At 43.8% G+C, this 20108-nt stretch overlaps 1 protein-coding gene across 3 annotated transcripts in view; it reads left to right on the plus strand.

Annotated features, from left to right (window-relative positions):
• SEMA5B (semaphorin 5B) overlaps positions 1-20108 on the plus strand; it is a 192285-nt gene that overhangs the window by 146411 nt on the left and 25766 nt on the right. For all 3 annotated transcript variants that reach the window (XM_008922938.3, XM_029959871.1, XM_018072672.2), the window contains 7 exons: positions 5261-5378; positions 10715-10896; positions 13974-14117; positions 15600-15747; positions 17000-17225; positions 17854-18072; positions 19919-20089. In XM_008922938.3, the coding sequence (XP_008921186.1) occupies positions 5261-5378; positions 10715-10896; positions 13974-14117; positions 15600-15747; positions 17000-17225; positions 17854-18072; positions 19919-20089 (1208 nt within the window). The remainder of the gene's footprint in view (positions 1-5260; positions 5379-10714; positions 10897-13973; positions 14118-15599; positions 15748-16999; positions 17226-17853; positions 18073-19918; positions 20090-20108) is intronic.

The raw sequence follows: 20108 nt of genomic DNA on the forward strand, positions 1-20108 counted from the left end.
AAGGTCTGGTGCTTTTTTTTCCCTTTCTAATCTTATTTTCTTAAGCCACAAACATCCTTTTGATTCTTGTTCTTCTCTTTTCATGCCATCTGGCTTTAGGGAAGACAGAGGTCTTCTCTTCCTTCCACGGGCTATTGAGGTTGTCAGTAATTATGATTCGGTTGGCTGGAAGCTAATATGATTATTTGTTTAGTTTATCCCCTCCACAGGTTGCTAGCAGTGGGACAGTAAGCTAACCTTATCAGGAAATGCCTGTCTGCCAAACGCTGCCTCATACTTACAACTAACAGACACAGCTAAAACCCCCTTATTGCTTGCAAAGGGCTGTTGCCTCACAGGCAACTGTTCCAAGAGTGCAACAAACCAGTGTGGAGTTCTGGGGTCTTATTCCCCAAAAGAGCAAGGTGTGCTCCTGTGCTGCCCATGCTTCTGATGTGCTGAGCACAGGTGAGTGTTGCTCAGTACCGTCTAGGATCAGGCTTATAAATGTTTGTACTGCACCAGCTGATGTGCCTCTGATGGCCTGACTGGTGATGTCCATGGGGATTTAAAAGACTAGGTACAGTGGCAGTTATTGTAACTCCCTGACAAACAGAATCTTTGCTGCAGGTTTCAAACTCATCAGTGAAAATACAGAACCCTCTCCTGAATTAGTGGCAGGGTTTTGTGAGCAAACACAGTTTGGGGAGGTGCTTCTCTTCTTGGGGTCTAGAGCCCTACTTCTGCACATCGTCATGTTCTGTCATTCCATTCCTATTTGCTTTTAATCATCAAAAAGGAGGGAGAAAGAAGTAAATGAAAAGAGAGGAACTGAAAATTGGGAGAGCAAGCACACCCTGGCAGATGAAAAGAGCAGAGTCCTTCATTGTGAATATTTCGAATGAGTTTTGTGGCTTTTGGTACAAAATGGCATTTTTATGTACCTTCTGTCTGGTAGTAGGAAAGGGAATAAGCTATAGTAATTCTTACAGTAATTCTTTCTTTCCTTTCGTCTGTTGAAGCCTAATAGCTTGGGTCTGGTTCCATTGACTTGATGATCTATTTATTATGTAGTCTAAAGTTTTAACTCTCAGGGAAAAATGACCAAAAGATGAAGTTACCTAGACTTAGAGCAAATTAAAATGAGAATGAAAACTTTTAAACTACAGTTGTGTAAGCTTTAATGAAGATTCTGGAAGAAGATGTCATTCAGGCCATTATAAAAAAGGGATCTTGGGCAGCACCAGCATCTTGGAAAGAGAAGGTTTTTTACAGCACATGCTATTAGCGAAGGCTCAGCACACCAGGTGTCAAAAGACCACATAAAAACTCTTTTGAGTCATAGGTAAGAGTTTCCATTGACTTCAGTGGTCTGTGGATAGGGCCCCTCTTGCATAATTTTAATCCTTTGTGTTATCCCAGCTGACTGCTGTAGAAATGATTGCAACAGCCAACAACAGGGAGGCTTACAGCTCCCAAACAGCAGGCAGCAGGTGAGCTCTTATGAGCAAGATCTTATTTTCATGCAAATGACCTTGGTAAGTGAGAATAAGGAACTTGAGAAAAAAACACCTTGAATAGAAGACACCAGCAGAATTGTTTTTCAACTGAGCGTTTTCAGTGTAGGCCTTTATGCTTCAGATAAGACATTTATTGCGAGGCAATGAATTAAAGTGAATCTCTATTGATAGTAATGCCCTGTCATAATAAATTCAACCTCTTAGATATGTGTCATGAGGTATTCTTCTGAGTCCTCACTGAGTGTGCCAAGGTTAGAAGATGGCCAGAGGGAAACTGGGGGCATGGACCGTGTGTTATCATCATCATCATCATCATCATCTTACTTCTACAAGCATCCCACTCTGTGGGATTTCATCAACTAGCATTAGCATTAATAGAGTCAGTGTTAACCTGCTATGCTCAGGTAATCTTGGATAATGGGTTCCCTCTACCTGTGTGAATTGTGATGGGAGCGTGTTGTTAGTTCCTTGGGGCATTCCCAGCCTGCCACTGAGGAAACCTAAGTGAGGTGTTCCCTGTATGTATGGTATGAAATTTGGCCCCACTGAGCCAGTGGAAGAAGTCCATTGCCTTTGAAACATCAGAATTTCACTCACGCACATAAAATCCTTTATATCTCATTTCACAGTATTTACATACTGCCCTGGGAGACTGCAGGTCCCGTGGCCTGTGTGAGACTTTTCAGCAGTATCATAATACAAAATGTATCTACATGTAAACATTTCAATTTATTTTGTGTCTAAGAACAGGGAAATGCTGTGATATCTTTACATTTTCCACACCATGGTGCCTGATCTACTACAAATGATAGGTATTTCTGAAGCATTTTGATTTAGATATGCATGTGTGCATACATATATATTTTGGTAGGTGTTTGCTGGTGTGGTTTTATCTTTTAATGACATAGATAGGGATATATATTTTAAAGATATTGTAAGAATATAAATTAGGGTGGCTTTTGAAGTGTTCACTGAAAGTATTTGCCAGAAATGTTGTTTTCTTGCGTAACGTATACTGTAATGCTTTTCCTGCTAAAAAAAAGGAAAAAATGGAGCAAATTTTGTGTAAGTAAATACATTCCTTTTCACCCCTAAGTGTATCGCTGTCAGCTGATATAATGGGTTTCTCAACAGAGTTGAGGCAGATGAGTGGGCTCCAAATCCTGAAGGGAGGCAGACAGCACAGCTATTTCGTTTTTAGATTTCAAATGGTTTTGAGGGCCTGCCATGAGATGAGGAGAAGTCGTGGGCTGTGATGGTTGTTAAATTACAGAGTGTGTTTTTTGACAGCCCAGCAGAGCCCTAGCTGGGCAGGAATTCATTACACCCAGGACGCAGAGAGTGCAGGGCTGGCACAGTGCGGGATGGCTGCAGCTCCCAGCCAACAAGCGCTGTGCCGGGCATTTCCCAGAGCCCATCATCCAGGCCTTCTGGCTGCTCTGCAGCTCGGTTACTGATGGCCCATCAGCTGGGGGTCATGGCAGCGGCAGGGGACCACAAGCTGTGATTCAGGGAGTGCACTGTTAGGCATCCATAGCTTGCTGCTCCCAGCCAAGAGTGGCACATTAGCTCCACCGCACACATTATGATAGTGCCAGCAAAGTGGTCAGTGCCTGACTGGGATATGCTGCAGCCTGCGGAGTGGCTGAGGGCTGCAGCACAGAACATATGGAGATTATTTCCTGAATTTATGCAGCACATGTTTTCCTATAAATTAAATTCAGAGAAAATGTGTATCATAATAGGGTGATGCTCACAACAGCCTTCCCTGTTATGAATTACAATGACCTCTCTCAGCTCGCTGGGTGCCCAGTGAAATGGCTTCATGGAGTTGCAAACAACAGTGTATATGGTGTCAAGGTTTGAAAGCCTGACCAAAAGGCTCTCTAACTAAAAGCAGGGCCTCCTTTTCCTGTTTGTTTTTTATCCCATTCACTGCTTCTCTTATTCTCTCCAGAAACTGCCCAGTTTCCTCTTGAAGTGCTGAGCTGTCAGGAGTGCTGAGTGCTGAGCAGATGCCCGGGTGTCTGCTCCATAATGAACTGGGTGCTGCCCTTGCTGAGGTGCTGCTGGACAGCAAGGGCAGCTCTGGATGTGGCAGCAGCCCCACTTCATGGGTGAGAGTGGTGCCAAAACATCAGGACAGGGCTCTTTAACCAGAATAATGAACAAAGCAGCGCATGTCCTTTCTATGTCCCTGGACTGAGGAGCCCAAGTCATTTTTTAGGCAAATATTTGATGTTTTGTTGCCTGAGGCTGGGGTAAAATCATCTCTTCCTTTTCCCTGGGCATGCTGAAGCAGTTGAAGGAAAAATATAGTAGAGACAGTCATTACAACTACCTTCCTAAAGCACGAAAAATATGTTATGTTCCTTACAACTCTGTGTGTGAAATCTTTAGCAGAAGAAATGTGGGAGCAGAGCAAACTAGAAACTCATAATTAAAATATAAATATATACATGTGTGTCTATGTGTGTGTGTGTGTGTGTGTGTGCATGTATAAAAATATATATAAAAGCAATGGGTACCAGACATCAAAACAGTCTGGGGGTTGCTTTGGGGCAAAGCACTGTGGAGTCAGTACATACTAATAGGGTGTTCTCAGCTGTGGTGAGGGACTTGCTTTTTCATTTGCAGGTGATTAGAGGCTAATAGGATTTCAAAGATTTCTGGGAGGGAACAGTTCACATCTCATTGCATTTGAGTTTTGTTTTTTTTTGATGTTTCATTTATCATGCTGATACCTACCCTCAGAATACATTTTATTACTCTCCTGTTTAGCTTCTCGAACTGAATTTTCCCCTTTGGTCCCTTGCTGCTGTCTAATTGGCAGTTTTCAAGTCATTTGGGACTTTCTGAAAGATCCTAATCAGCCTTTTGTGTGATAGAAGAGAATGGATCATTTGAATTAAAAATAATGTTGTGAATCTTTTTAGGTTTAGTCCTCTCTTCTTTGGCTTTCACTAATACATGCATGATGTGGCTTGTACCTTTATGTTTTCTCAATGAAAATTAACAATTTGAAAGCAACTCATGAGAACAACCATTACAGCTGAATTTTGTCAGTACAGACTGCTTCTGTGACTGACCTTCTCTGTTTAGTGCCAGTAGTAGCCCTAGTTATTTTTCTTTAGCAGCTCACATGTTGGGAACACACACTTAGCCTGTAAATATGGATTCAGGAGGAAAATGAATACAGCAGTGTTCAAAGCAGCCAAAAGCTTAGAAATAATGTTCTGCTGTGACTTTTCCAAACTGACATCTTGATGCTGGGATTATAAATGAAACCATTGTTCCGGCAAAGGCCAAGACTAATAGAAAGCCTTTATTACCGGTCCATTGGCTAATTCTGCTTGTCTAACCCCTTTGGATGGACACAGTGTCAGAAAACATAGTCACAGAGGTTGCTTTGTGTGAGATTTGGCCTGCTGCATGATTACATGGGGGCACAAAGATATCTCAATGACAAGTGTTCTTTGACTAAAATTTGTAAAGTCATTTTCTTTCCCTAGGCCTTGGAGAGGAGTGAACTGATTTTTAATCTACAGCTTCTATGAGTGATATTTGCTTTGTGTCCTATCACCTTTCTATTCAGCTGTTCTCCCGTTCCAAGCAGGTAAACCTCTGCTTAGAAGAAATTGTTTCTTCTGCTGAGCCTCGGTGCAGTTGACAGCTGTCATATACAAGCACTATACTTGAATACATGTCTTTAGAACTAGACAGTCTTAAAGGGCTTTAATCTTTTGTCTTTGCACATGCAGGGAATGCCTAGGAGCCAGAGACCCTTACTGCGGCTGGGACAGCAAGCAGAAGCGATGCACCACCATTGAGGACAGCTCCAACATGAGCCTGTGGACTCAAAATATTACTGAATGCCCAGTAAGTGGAAGGAGTGGAAATATTTTATATATACTGATATGTGTATGTGTCCGTGTGTATGTGTAGAAGGGAGAGGGAAAGTGAGTATGTGGCAGCCTGTCGTGAAGGCAGTGGCACACACTTAACACTTGTGCACAGCCTCCTGTTTGAAACAGAGAGACCCCAAATGTATTTGTTTGCTCCAAAAGATGGATCCCAAAGCAAGCATTCAGTCCTCCTCATGTCCCCCCATGCCTTGAGTGAAAAAGAATGGATCATGCTGTTGGGTTACTGCTGAGAACCACGTAAGCCCCAGCTGAAACTTGAGCCTTTTCAGGGCTGCTCCACTATCTTCCCAATCTCCTTGGCTTCACTGCAGGTTGAGAAAACAAGAATTTGGTTAACTTTCCTCTTGGATCCCTGAGTTGGGCCCGGTAGACAACACTGGTGAAAAAGTGTTGTACTTGGGAGGAAGAGCCATCCAGGCAGCAGCAGAGAAATTATTGCATGGATGCTTTGAAGAGGGAACAAAAGGATACAGTGTGTGCTAGAGAAATTAAGGGAAGAGGGGAGTGTAAGGAGGAGGGGGACATTAGAAAGACAGTGTTGAATTCTCTACAACAGACCAAAGACTGAATCTACATGATATTGCAAAGAGATGGCCTTCTTTCCTTGCCCTGGTCTCCATGAGATGCATGAAAGGAAAAAAACTGTCTCTGCTTGAGTCAGTTTGAGTTGGCTCTCCAGCTCATTTCCCAGCCACCCACCCTCCTCTGATGACAATATCCAGTTCCTGGCTGTGATCCCCAGAAGCTGTCTAGCCAAATATAATTCCTGCTGCTTGAACTGTACCTGCAAGGTGGCTGGGGAGGAAAACCAGTCTTGTTAAATAAATTGAGAGTGGGGGAGAAATTCTCATTAATGTTCATCATTATTATCTAATGTCAATTAGCATGTTAATACTGCTAAGTCCGGTAGATAGAGAGAGGGGACTGGATGGGTTATATCTTCGGTATGCTATTTCTATCTGGAGGTGCTGGGATGTTTATTCCCCTTATCTTCCTTATTTCTCAGATATTTTCCCAGGAAATATTAGTCATTACTTCAATCCATCCTCAGCTTGGCAGGCTTAAGTTTTTCACTGCTGGATTCAGAGGCTTGTGTGTTTATAACCCTCCTGTGTTGAACTGGGATGCAGTGCTTCTTGATTGCCCATGCTGTTATCTCGTCCTGCTTAACGCCTGTGTCTGTTGATAGGTGTGTGAGGTGTTAATCCTCTAGTTTGAACATGTCTGCTGTGGTGCACACTAGGGAACATGCTACTCCAGATCATTGTTTCAAGGTCAAAAAATTCCAGCACAGAATATTCAGGAGCTTTGGCTGTTCCTGGGGTGCTAGTTTTACATTTGTTTTAGCATTTCCATTGTAGATTATTTTCATTGTAGGTGCTCTCATTCTGTTACATATATAAGCCTTGTGCTTTTCGACTGACAGGCTGCCAAGCTGTTTAAAATCCACATGCAAATGCTTTCTTTTTTGTTCACCTCTTCCTCTTACTGGAATGAATTCACCAGTAGTGTGGAGTGGGATGGCTCATTTAAGCACCTACATCAGCAATATCCAAGTATTTCCTTGTATTCAGTGCGGGATAAAGGTCACGGTCAACAGAGGCAAATGTCTAGGACAGCATATGTAGGTGACTACTGGAAAGGGAGGGGAATACAGTGCTGAATTTCAGTCCTGGAAAAGACCTGTCTGGGAATTTAGTTGGAAGAGTTACTGTCATAAGAAGTCCTGGCTTTTCTCACCCCACTTTTCTGGGCTGAGCACCAGGCGCTCAGCTGTGCTGGTACAGCTGTATGTGAGATCACAGTCTTGTGAAATGGTGTAGATAAAAAGCACCCCTCCCAAATAAACTTTTCCTAACCCAGATAATGTCAGTGAGTTCTTCTGCAGCCTAGCCCACAAACAGATGTCCTGGCACAGCTGAGAGACTGGCATGCAGCAACTTTTAAAGCCAGAACTGGCATATTATTGAATTATATCCTACATGGGCCAGGCATTTGTGTGAGTCAATCACAACACTAACATGACTGCTGCTCTTGTGCAAACAGGCTTGTTCAGAGCTAGTCTGAACATCTTTTTACAGCACTACATTATGCCACAGATTCCCTGTCTCCAGCTTTAATATTAAGGGACTTTAGATAGGGGATTAATCATGCAGTGTTAATATAATACCTTGGGCAATAGGTAATATATGTTATTACCAGGTAACACCCAGAAGCTACTCGAGGTCATTACTAAGGTTGCAATGTCAGCCATTTTAACATTAAAAAAAGATAGCACACAAATTCCACCAATTACATGGCTCTTCCATTTATGTGCACATGTTGTATCAGGTAGTTTTGAATGGCTTTTCATGGGAATTGCAAGGAGGTAGCACAAAGTCATAAAGTTCAGTTCCTTGCTCTGGACACTAGTTTGCTGCAAGGAAAATGTGGACATTCTTTTCTCCTAGATTTGATTTTATAAATGGTTGAAGTAGTTTGACTGAAACTTTGCAAAAATTTTCAGCCTTCATCAAACAGCCAACGTGGAAACTTCCAGACGAAGTCATTAAAGCTTGGCAAAATTATAAGCGGTTGATATCTGAATGCTAAGATAAAGAACAGATGAAATGAAAGAATAAGGAATGCTTCTAGTCTTACCTGTAATATCAGCATAAACATGGAAAATATCCTGGTAGCAGGGATTAGGAATGGCCAGTGTGAATTTTCAGATCATGCATTTGAGCCTTTAGACTGTACAAGGAAGAAAGGAAAAGGTGAGGCCTTTGGTGTGAGTATGACAGCTTATAAAAGACAAGAATTCCAGAATTGGCAATATTGTCAGGTGAGAGAAGGGCATTTGATCAGATGTGTTTTTAAAGATGTCCGCTCTGTCTGATGGCACTCTGTTGGCTACAAAGGACTTGCCTTGTAAAGCTATTCCTGAAAAAGATCAATGCCTATGGGTTTTCATCCCACTTCCCAAGTTTGCTCTTTTGAAGATATTTTTGTGGATTTAAAGATGGAATAATAATCCATACGTAATTTCTTAAGTATAAAAACTTCCTGTACTCAGAATGTGACATGTCTATAAATCTCAGCATTTTGGTTATGGCTGCTTATTTGTTTAATTTTTGGGTTGTTTCCCAGTATCACTTATGAGCCAATAACTATTTGTCAGCTATTTTTTTTTTTTTTAATTGAAGCCACGGGCCATATCATACCATTGATTTCTGAACAGAACTCCCTGCTGGAATCAGCAAGGCTTTCCAGCTCAAAAATGAATAGAAATGATCCAATACTTGGATTATGACTTTTGTAAGGCAGGAGGAAAAAGGAGATAAAAATCTAGTATTAAGTATCTCAAAGTAGTTCTTTTGGTTTCCCGGCCCCCACCACCAACCTCCCATCCCCAACTTATAGCAACCAAAGTGTATTGATTTTTAAACAATGTTTAAAACAGCAAATTCAACAACAACAAAACTCAGTGTTCTCCTCCCTGGGCATCTTGCCTTGTAACCTGCAGCCCAGGGCAAATTTTTACAACAACATGATAATCTATTGCAAACAAAGGCTTACAGCAGATGCCTGAAACCCCCCAACTGCAGCCTGAGGAGTGCAATATCAAATCTAAATTACTTCCATGCCACTACTGCATGTTTTTGATGCTGCTGTAGATGGGTGAGAAGGGAAGATGACAGCCCACAGAGGTACATTCTGAGTGTTTAACATGGTGCCAAACTCAGAGAATAAGCACAGAGCAGCATGTTTCAGAGGATGAGTGTTGGAAAGCACTACTCCCGTGGTTGCAGTTGTCTCCCTGTGTGGCTCCTGAGCAGCCTTACAGCCCCTCTGGGGCAGCCCAAGGGGCTGATCCTGCTGGCAACAGAGCTGAGTGAAGCATGCACACTGGGGTTTGTCAGAGGCAGCTGGCTCAGATTTGGGGCCAGGGCTGTTGACCAGGGCTCCAGCCTCTTCCTTCCTTCACCCTTCATTGTGTGCGACACCAAGGCCAAATCCAGTGTTGCGTTTGCCAGTAGTTTTGCCAAAGCTGCTGAGCATCCCACCACCCTGTGGGTGACACCGCAGGGATGGGCCACTTGCAGGCATCCACCTTCTGTGCCATCCATCTGCAAGGCCCAGCAATTTGGGACATGGGGTGGGGAGGATGGAGGGAGTCACCAGGGCAGAGTCCATCACGGTGCTGTACTGTCACAAGGGAATAGGCAGGGCCTAGGCAGGACCAGCACCGATCTCTTTCTGCCTTGTGTTTCTCAAGTCAGGAGCAGAGATGATGCCAGGTCAGGGGTGTTTAGGGCAGCTTTCAAGACATGGTCCTGGGCTGCTGGATTTTGCAGTAGTGGTGGAATGGGCACAAGAAGGCAGTGGTGGCCAGGTGTGATCCCAGGAGGACAGCATGCATCCTCTCCAGCCAGCCTTGGGGCTGAGGGTCTCAGCAGCTTACTCCCCAAGCCCTCAGCTTAGGGCTCACCTAGCAGCACTGGTTAGAACAAGGCACAGGGGAGCAAGCTCTGACACTCTGTCTCCTGGAAGGTCTTCACCAGTCCTGGGCTGAAATAGTTCTGTTTCTCATGCTTTTTGTCTGCCAGGACTGCACAGAATGCAGGAAGCTCAAGTCCCAACCTGTTCAGGGCTATACAGGCATGAAGGAAAGGGCAGAGGAAACAGATAGCAGCATGGTCTGGTCTTGAGATGAATTCTTGCTCTTTAGATCATTGTGATCCTCAGCATTAATGCTCGTCACCGCCATCTCCTTCGCTTTCTCTCCTTCACCCATTTGGCCATTTAGGCTACAACTCTGTTTAGAAAGGGATCCAGTTCTTACTGTGTGTTTGGACAGAGCCAAACGCAGCGAGGCTTGGTCTCAGCTGGTCACTATGGTTATATGAATGCTAACTCAGAAAACACTCTGCAGGAAGCACTGCAGACGCTGGAGCATAATGAGTGGGGATGATCACTGGCTGTGTGTTTGAAGGCTGAAGCTGTGCAGTGTGGGACAGGAGCATGGTGGTTTTATGGTGTGGCAGATGGATGCTTGCTCCTGGTGTGGTGCTGGCTGGGTCGGCTCGGTGCCTGTGCACACATGTTAGGTATGTGGCGTGGAATTTGGAGGGTAAATATTGATGTGGCATTGTCTGAAAACAACCCTCTGTTTTCAATCCTGCTCGCAAGCACAGACAGCTCCCATCTAAGCTGCATCCCCGGCAGCTTTGTTTGGCGTTTCTATTGTGGGCCTGTCTCCAGAAATGTAAACTTGCTATTAATGACTTTTTTTTCTCTTAAAATTAGGTGAAAAACCTGACAACAAATGGAAGATTGGGGCCTTGGTCCCCATGGCAACTGTGTGAGCATTCGGATGGGGACAGCACAGGCTCCTGTATGTGTAGGTCACGTTCATGTGACAGCCCTCGTCCTCGCTGTGGAGGTCGTGCTTGTGAAGGGGCCAGGATTGAGGTTGCAAATTGTTCAAGGTACCTTAGTGTTCTTTATGCTTTTTAGGAAGGGAACAAGAGTTGTGCCTGTCCACAGCTTAGCTCTTTCCCTGTGTTTTTGTGACCATGTTGTTGTATCCCAGCCAAAGTAAGGTGTGTGAGATCCAACTTGAAGTCAGCGTAAAATGAAGGAGCCCAAGGGCTCTGGGAGAAGGGCCTTCAGCCAAGGCTCTTGGAAGATGAGCACCCAAAATTACCATACACATTAACCTTCCCTACACTGTACCTTGGTTTCCCTCCCTGTGCAGTGAGTAGTGACCCCTCAGGAGGAGGTGAATAAGGCAGTGGTAGTTGTTAGCCGACTGAACAGCAATAGGCTAAAAACATCAATAAACTCATAATTTTTCAGAGTTTTGGTTTCACGACTGCATTTCCAAAAGCAAGCAGAGCTCCTTCAGAGTAATGCTTGTAAAGACAGGGCCTAGCTTAGCTCTGAGCAAGGCTTGTTTGCCCTGTTCTGCAAGTCTGTGAACTGTCTGCAGCACGCTAGCCAGGTGAAAGCAACACATCATCACCTGGCAGTGAGCAGCGCTCGGGAGGCGTGTCTGCCGGGGACGGCACTGCACCAGCACATGCAGCTCAGCTCCTACCTGTCCACAGAAGTCTGAAACAAATGCTTGAACAGTATGGAAGCTAAATGTCCTCCTCTTGGGTGCCCAAACATAGCCATGGTGTTTGTGTCTGTGTTACTTCACCACCCTCAGACTACATCATGTCATGACTCAAGGAAAGACGATGCAATAGTGTAAGCACTATTTAACCAGGGTGGGGACAGCTAGTATTTTGGTAAATATTGGGTCAATACAGTTTTTATCTACTTTATCTTCTCCATAAACATTCATTCCATTAAGGACAGCTGTCTCTTGATTCATCCCTGGAGATCAGTGCTGGTCTTGGCACCAAAAATTCAGCAATACTCATGTTTTAATTGGCATATCTCCTTCCAGTTGTGGGCTGTGCTGCCCAAAAGGTGTGCAGTCATTCCTGTCCCTGTGCTGCCAATGTGGGCTGAGCGGAGCTTTCCCCAGGCAGGCTTTTTATGTCAGTGGCAAATGGAAAACATGCCAGTGGGATGGGTTTCTCAGCACTGCTCTGGTGGCAAAAAAGGCAGGAACAGCTTCTAAGAAGGGGATGAAAAACAGATTATTCAATCTTAAGACATAGGAAAACAGCATGGTTTGAAAAATAGGGACATCTGGTCATCCTACATCCGCCTCAGCCCTCAAATTTCCTTTAATTGACTTCATATGGCATTGAGATTTCTTTCTGCAAAGAGGGAGCAGGATGTTTTAAAGATGAGTTCTATTAGAAAGCTGGAGATCTCAAAGTGGAAGGTGTCTTATTTCTGTTAAAAATCATGAAACACAAATATGCTGAGAACTGTTGGGTTTTTGAGGATTTTTTAGTAGAAATTACTTGCCCTTTTTGCAGCAATAACAGCAACCTTCCATTTCATGTTTTTCTTTTCATAATTTTACACATAATCTTTCTTTTGGGTTAAGAAGTGGGGAGGTAGTAGGTGGGTTAAAACTTGGCAGAATAATATGGAATAGTAGGATTTTTATATAAGTGAGTTTCTTGTTCTTTGACCTTGTTTGGGGTGGGAAGGGGAGGGGAAGGGAAGCAGGGAGAGGGATAAGAGAACAAGAGGAGGGGAGAAAGATCTATCAGGGTTCTGAAATAAAGCTGCCAAGAACAGGCAAGAGTTGATAACAAATACAAAAAGTGTGAAGGGCAATGTCGGTTTTAACTTTCATCCTCTACCCTGATTGGTGCTATGCCAGAAAATATTTCTTGCCAGCAGTGTTATTAGTTCAGTAAATGCTTTGAAAATTAACATCTGTTTTCAAGCTTAACTTTCAAGATTCGGAGAGCACCTGAGTTGTTTTCTGACTAGACTTTTTAGAAAGTTTTTTTTTATGAAAGAACACACCCCAAAAAAGATATTTTTTGGCTTAAGGCAGTGAAGTGTCAAGATTAGGCAGTTTTATAAGACAGAGCATTACCACTGTCTCCATATGAAATGAAACCTGCAGCACAGAAGAGATGAGATACAGTTCTTCCTCTCCTGCTTCAAGGTTCCTCTGCCAAATCAGAGGAAGGTGAGCTTTAATAGATGCAAGATTTAAAAGATGAAAATGTTGGCTTCTGTGTCAGCACGTTTGAGTCACCACACGGCAGCAGCGTCGCCGGCACGTGCTCAGCCCGTTGCAGGCACGAGGCACGAGGCACGGAGTGTTTGCCAACATCTCTGTCGCTGAGGTGTGAACTAAGGGGTTTTACATCACATTTGCTTCAGGCTGTGTTACCACTCTTCAGCAGAGATGTGATCACTCATTAAACCATGAAACTCGATCCTGCCTCTGAGCTCTTAATTGCCTCTGGTTTCTACAGATTTAAGGTCACACTACAGTGATGTCTGCAGGCGGCCATGAAAGCTAGAAGCAATTATTGTTATTTTTAATGAAATTTGAGATTTCCACTTAATAGGATTCAATGCTGAAGGCTCTAGGAAAACACAAAATATTATGAGGTTTGTGATAAAACCATGAAAGCTGGCAGTGGTATTGCTGTAAGAGATTTAAAGCATCCGTACTTACTGAATTAGCAGAGGCTAGGTTTTTTACATCCTCTGGCACAACTGGCATTCCTGATTCTCAAAACCTGCTCTTTTTGTGCAGAAGAGTTCAGGAGACACAACTTTGGGATCAGCCATTGGCTTGGAAGAGCTGGATTATGAGACACTGGGGAGGTGATGAGGGAATAGTCAGTGAAAGTTATGCTAGCCACACTGTTACCTGACAAATCATAGGAGGCATTTGCAGAATCATTCAGCATTGTCTTCATTCTCTTTCTTTCCAGTTCTTAGAGACTTCAAAGGGGAGAAAAGTTAGGCCAGTGCTAAGCGCTTTTGAAACTCCCTTTTCTAAATCTCCTCTGATATAAAGTCTGGTTGAAATGAATAGTCTTGTGTGTTTTGCTGTATAAAGCATGGCATGATAAGGGAGACTGTTGGATGACCCCATACTCTGTTTTCTCTCACCCTTTTTTGTTAGAAATGGTGCTTGGACACCCTGGTCTTCCTGGGCCCCATGCAGCACCTCTTGCGGGATTGGCTTCCAGGTCCGCCAGCGATCCTGCAGCAATCCTGCTCCACGGTATGGGGGCAGGGTCTGCGTTGGACAGAGCAGGGAAGAAAGGTAGGAGTTGTCCACAACACTGTGTGTTCATTTCTGTGGTTGTAATGGTGGCAGCTGGGAGTGGTGACTCTTACGTGACTGCAGATTAAGGTGCTTAGCTGAATGTGCCGAGCGGAAGGAGTTCCAGAGCCTGGGAGGGATAAGGTTGCTTACATGCATGGCCACTCTTTTTCAATGAGCCTGTGAACATCAGAGACTTCAGAACTGGCTTCACTATCAAGCAGGACCTCCATAAGTATTCCTGTGCCCCCAGCAGGGGGCTGCCCTCCTCACCTGAAGGAGAAGCTGTGCCTGCTGTTGGCAGAGTTTACAGATCAGTTGCACTCTTCTGATCTGTCCTGGAAGTGGCAGCTGAGTATGTGCAGCTTTTAATTGCCAGTTGCACCACTCCCAAGTCTCTATTACTTGATGATGCTGGTGCACCAAAAGAAGTTCAAGGCAAAATATAGCTTAACTCACAGATTCAGTCTTGAGTTTTGCAGGGCATGGCATCAGAAAAACCTTTTTTCCCCTCTAAACTAAGACAATTTCATGAAAAATTACAAAAAACCAATACTTTTTGAACCTACAGAGCCATTTGCACTATAACACTTCTTCAAGCTTGACCCCTCATGAAACACATGCTTCAAGGCACTCCAACTTGTTTCCAGGTTTGACATTTCATTAAAGGCCACCTCTGCTTGGCAATAGGCTGTTGCTTGTCCCTTGAGTGGTCACTAAGACATGTCTCTGCATTTCTCAGAATACAAAGAGCAATTCATTTAACTTTCTTGTTTCAAGACATTTTAATGTTCGATTTGATTTGTGTCCATTCACAATGGTCCTTTTTGGGTTTAAAGATTACATCAGAGTCAATTGCAGTCCTGTGTGATTCAATTTGAGAACAATATTGATTAAAACTGTGAACAAAATTAAAGTTACTTTTGACACGGGAACATGAAATAGCATTCAATTAGGACCTGCTTTTAGATGCATACAGCATCTAGTTCAACTCTATTTGCAAACTCTAGTTTCCTAGGGTCTGAGGAGCAGCAAAAGCTAGACTGTGTGAAGAGAAGATTGTCAACTGTTTAGCACTTGCCATCAGTGACAGATCACTGTTGAGTTGTTCTCCCACTAGTCATTCCATTTACCACCCATTCTCTCTGTGACACTTGGGCTTCAGTTTATGAGCTCTATTATGGATTCAGTGTTTGTGGAAAAGTTTTGAGACTAGAGCACTTTAAAACACCTGATCTCGACCATTTACTCCAACTATCTCCCTGAGCTCAGCCTGGTTATCCCCTCTCATTCTGTGCAAAGGCTACAGTTCTCTCCGTGAGCAGGAATATTGCTAATCTGGCGGTGTGTCAGCCTCTGCTGGCTCTCTGTGCATGCATCAGTTGTACCCAGATGCAATGTGCAATCTTGTGTCCTGCACCATTTTGTTCCTTGGATGTGCTGATGTGAATGTTTTTTGAGCAATGCACTTTCTTCTTTCAGATTCTGTAACGAGAACAGTCCATGTCCATTACCAATTTTTTGGTCTTCATGGGGACCTTGGAATAAATGTAGCGTGAACTGTGGTGGAGGGATTCACTCAAGGCAGAGGTCCTGTGAAAATGGAAATACATGTCCAGGCTGTGCTGTGGTATGTATTGTTTATTGATGTTGCATAAGTGTTACCTACTGACAGACAGCATCTAGGAACTTGGTATTAGCTCCTCTCTCCATCTTGGTTTTATTTCTTAAGCTAGAAGAAAATGCTGTCCTCAGCTTTTGCTGAAATGTACGTGGAAGCAGAGAGGTGGCAGATTTAGGGACAGACTGGAGTACAGAGGATTTCCTTAGGCCTCTGTGGGCTTAGATTTTATGGCCTTTACCTGAAAGCACTATACATGTTTTTTTTTTTCTGCCCCGCTCCCAAGAATGATCTGTTGAGTCAAGGAGGCCACACACACATCCAAATTGAGTCGCACTGTCATACTTGAATAAACAGGTCCAACACCTAGTTCAACCATCAGTGACACAATGGCTACCCATTTGCTCTCTTTACTTTCCCTTTCCTATTCTAGCAGCAGTTTCATGCAGCTCTTTTAATTAGTTTTGTGGAGTTTCCTTTCAGAGCAAGCAGACTTGATCTGACACTTCCCATCTCTTCACAAGCTGTGTGACATTTACTCTAGAATCACGAGGTCCGGAAGCATTATTTCTTCCCCTCTGCCAGAAGAGAGAGATTTATTCATTTATTTTAAATCAAGAACACAATGTTCGTCACTGGAATTCCTCCCACTAGTGGTGAGAATTGTAAAACCCCCAAGTCACCCCATCCCTATACACCAAGGATGGTAAATGGTTCATAACCCTCAGTAGAGAGTTCAAAAAGCCAATCAAACAAAAATAGCTGTAGAAAGAAATAATCTAAACCCATATTAAAAATCAAAAATAAACTTTTCAAGGAATAAACCTTACTGACATTTTGTCCTCATGGGACTCCTTTAGGCTGACCTGAGAGCAGCATCTCTGGGTCACAGCAGAAAACTTGTTGGCTGTTACTGTTATCTACTGCCTGAATTATTCTCCTGCCCATAATGTACCAAGCTGTCAAAGCCCCACAGGACTTAGAGTCAGCAAATAAACACAAACCTGAGGGAGACATAAAAATAGCAAGCATAGTTTACCCTTGAGGTCCACCTGAAGCTATGCACCGCCACTACTTCCATAGTCACCACATTTTGTGGTGTGCCCAACACTGGCTTGTGCCTGTGAGGTCAGATAAGGTGGATGGGGATTGTTTTAGATCCAGAAGGTACCTCCTTATTTTCCGAAGTGTAAACAAATCTCTGCCAGTTAGGCTCATGCTGTTTAATAAGTAAGGAGAAAGTGCTTTTCCTTCTTGACAGGAATATAAGACCTGCAACCCAGAGAGCTGCCCGGAGGTGCGCAGGAACACACCCTGGACCCCCTGGATGCCTGTGAACATCACCCAGAATGGTGCCCGCCAGGAGCAGCGCTTCCGCTACACGTGTCGTGCCCAGCTGTCAGACCCCCACGAGCTGCAGTTTGGGAGGAAGAAAACCGAGAGTCGTTTCTGCCCCAACGATGGCTCAGCAGTGTGTGATACTGACTGTACGTCCTGCCAGCTCTAGGGACCACAGGGCAAGCCTAGATTTGGTGGTGGGAGGGGGGTCCTCTCAGGACAACACAAACCTGACTGTGTCTGCAGTAGTACAACTAGTGTCACCTGTACGACCAGAGTCACTGCAGAATGCCAGGGATGGAGAGAGCCCTGTGACATAGAGATACACAGTCATGAGCTCTGTGCTTATGGCAGTGCAGAGATTTGTTCTTGCCGCCCCAAAGAGAAAAGGCAAGTAATGCAATTGTAAAGAAGAGAAGCTGTTCTACAGGACAGTGTGCCTTTTCTTTCTCTCTTGGGCTTCCCTTGTGCCCAGCCTCTCAGGTTGGTCCCTGCAGTACTGCTGTGATGCAAGTCAGTGTCTTGAGGGCACAGCCTGGACTCCCAGTTTTCTGCCCAGAAAGGTCATTTATCAAGGTGATCAGTAGACTCAGTTTGTGTGTATGCAAATTTTTTTTTGTGTTCTCCATGGAACAAAACTCTTGCTAAGGGCTTTCAACAGAAACTATTTCACAGGGCACATAAATCCTGATTTTATTCATGAGCTGAACTGCTTTTCAAAAGCCCAGCTTTTGATTAATTTGTGATCTCACAGTGTCTTGTTTGTTTTCCTTGAAGCTCTTGTTGATGACCTCCTCAAGACTGGTAAGACCACTGCACGGATTATCAATGGGGGCTGGTCCTTTTGGGGGGCCTGGTCTTCCTGTTCCAGGGACTGTGAGCTGGGCTTTAGGATCAGGAAGAGAACATGCACAAACCCTGAACCTAAAAATGGTGGCTTGCCCTGTGTGGGGTCAGCGATGGAGTACCAAGACTGCAATCCTCATCCCTGCCCAGGTAACCATGAACATCTTCCTGCATGAAATTCAGAGGAGTTTTTCCCAAATCTTAATGGTAGAGCAACAACAACAACAAAATCAGTATTTCTAAGCTGCTTTTTTTAAAAAAAAATTTGGGGGATTTTCCTTAGTATTTTTAAAACTTTTGTAACGACCCAGATATGTGATCTTTAGCGCTGGCTTAGGTTTCACCTCGGCTCAGAGGGTAACACAGCCACATCCTCTAGAGGAAGTAGTAGGGTGGCTTGTAGCAATTTTTTGCTTCAGGAAGGTTTGATGCTCCATCCTGTGGAGGGCATCATGGTGTATCTGCTCCTTGAGGAGGAGGCAGGCTTAATAAATGTGGCTTAATACTGTATAGAGATGCTTGATGTGGCGGCTCTTCTTGTGAACACTTGTTTCTTCCCCCTCTCCTGCTTACGTATTGTTCTTGCGATGGGCATCTCCTCTTGACATCAGTTACCATTTCCTGCACAGCCAGCAGGGAGTATTCTTGCCTGGTTTCCTGGTTTTCAAGTTTGTCCTCATGTTTATGTTGCACTCCTTGTCCAGAATAGTAGTAATAGACCATTGACTACTGTATTCTCTCTCACTTATCCTTCTCCTTGCTCTGTAATAACTATCTATACTAAATTTAAGTGATCTTACACAAATTACCTTGCCTCTTTGCAGTTCTAGCAATTATCTACCTCTGGCAATATAGTTTGTGGCCTATACTTGAAAATGCTCTATTATAGTAGTACTATTATGATTCTAAAATTCAATACAAAGATAAAATTCCAATGCAGAGATGATCAGAATGTGCAGCAAGAGCGTAGCAGGAGTGTCAAATATTGCACTCTATGCCCTATAAAAAGGAAATAACCCTAGTACTATAAAGGCAGCTATTAGTACTATTTTGGAAGCTCTCAGTGGCTTTTCACTAATGTCTGTGCCCTTCTTCTGTGCTGTTTTCTCTCCTTGGACAGTATGATGTTTTACAATCTGTTCTGAGTGCATGATTACTATTTCTCTGTGTCTCCCTCTTTCCCTGCCTCACTCAATGTGTATACAAAAATCCTGGGTTTATCTTGCACTAAGTCATCAGGTTATTATCTTCTAAATTAATGGCATGTCGACCTGTGAACCAGGCAGTATAATGGGTGGGGGGTGGGGGAATCAGGGTTCTTAAGTCCCTCCCTAGTTTTACTATTAACCTCCTATGGAGTTATGCTCAGATCATAAAATGGTTTGGGTTGGAAGGGACCTTTAGAGGTCTTCTAGTCCAATGCCCCTGCAATGAGCAGAGACAATAAGTAAAGCCTCTGAGTTTCTGTTTCCTGAAGGCTGAAACTAGAGGACTTTGGGGCCCCACAGAAAGGTGCCATATCAGCTCCACTTAGGTTCTACAGCACTTTTTTCCCAAGTAAATCTGCTGTTGCTGTAAGTGAAGTGTCAGGAGATAGTAGTAGTAATAATAATAATAATAATAATAATAATAATAATAATAATAATAATAATAGCAATGCTGTTCTATAAAAAGGGAAGGAATAGAATGGAATAGACTATTTCAGTGAATATTAGTGACTACCATAAAGAACAGTTACTGTGTTGGCACTTTATTATGCAGAGCCTTTTTCTGCTTAGATTTCATTCTGCATCTGCAGAGTGCAGTACGTTTGTACTCTCTCTTGATGTAAAGTTCGTCTTGTCAGGCCCTAATGTCCTGGGGAGCAGGAAACTGCTAGCTAGTCTGGGCAGGGCGGATCTGGAAGGTGTGATACCAGGGTTCTCCAGCTTTGTCACAGTGAGAGGAGTAACCAATGTCATCTACCTCTCTCTCCTTGCTTTCCGATGTCCTCCAGTGAAAGGCTCCTGGTCTTGCTGGACTCCATGGTCTCACTGCTCAGCAACCTGTGGAGGTGGGCACTACCAGCGCACGCGGACGTGCACCAATCCAGCCCCGTCCAGCGGGGAGGATATCTGCATTGGCCTGCACACCGAGGAGGCCCTCTGCAACACGCACCCCTGCGAAGGTAGCCACTTCTCATCCCT

This window comes from Manacus vitellinus, unplaced genomic scaffold, assembly GCF_001715985.3.
Source record: "Manacus vitellinus isolate BGI_N305 unplaced genomic scaffold, ASM171598v3 scaffold_22_pilon, whole genome shotgun sequence".
NCBI lineage: Eukaryota > Metazoa > Chordata > Aves > Passeriformes > Pipridae > Manacus > Manacus vitellinus.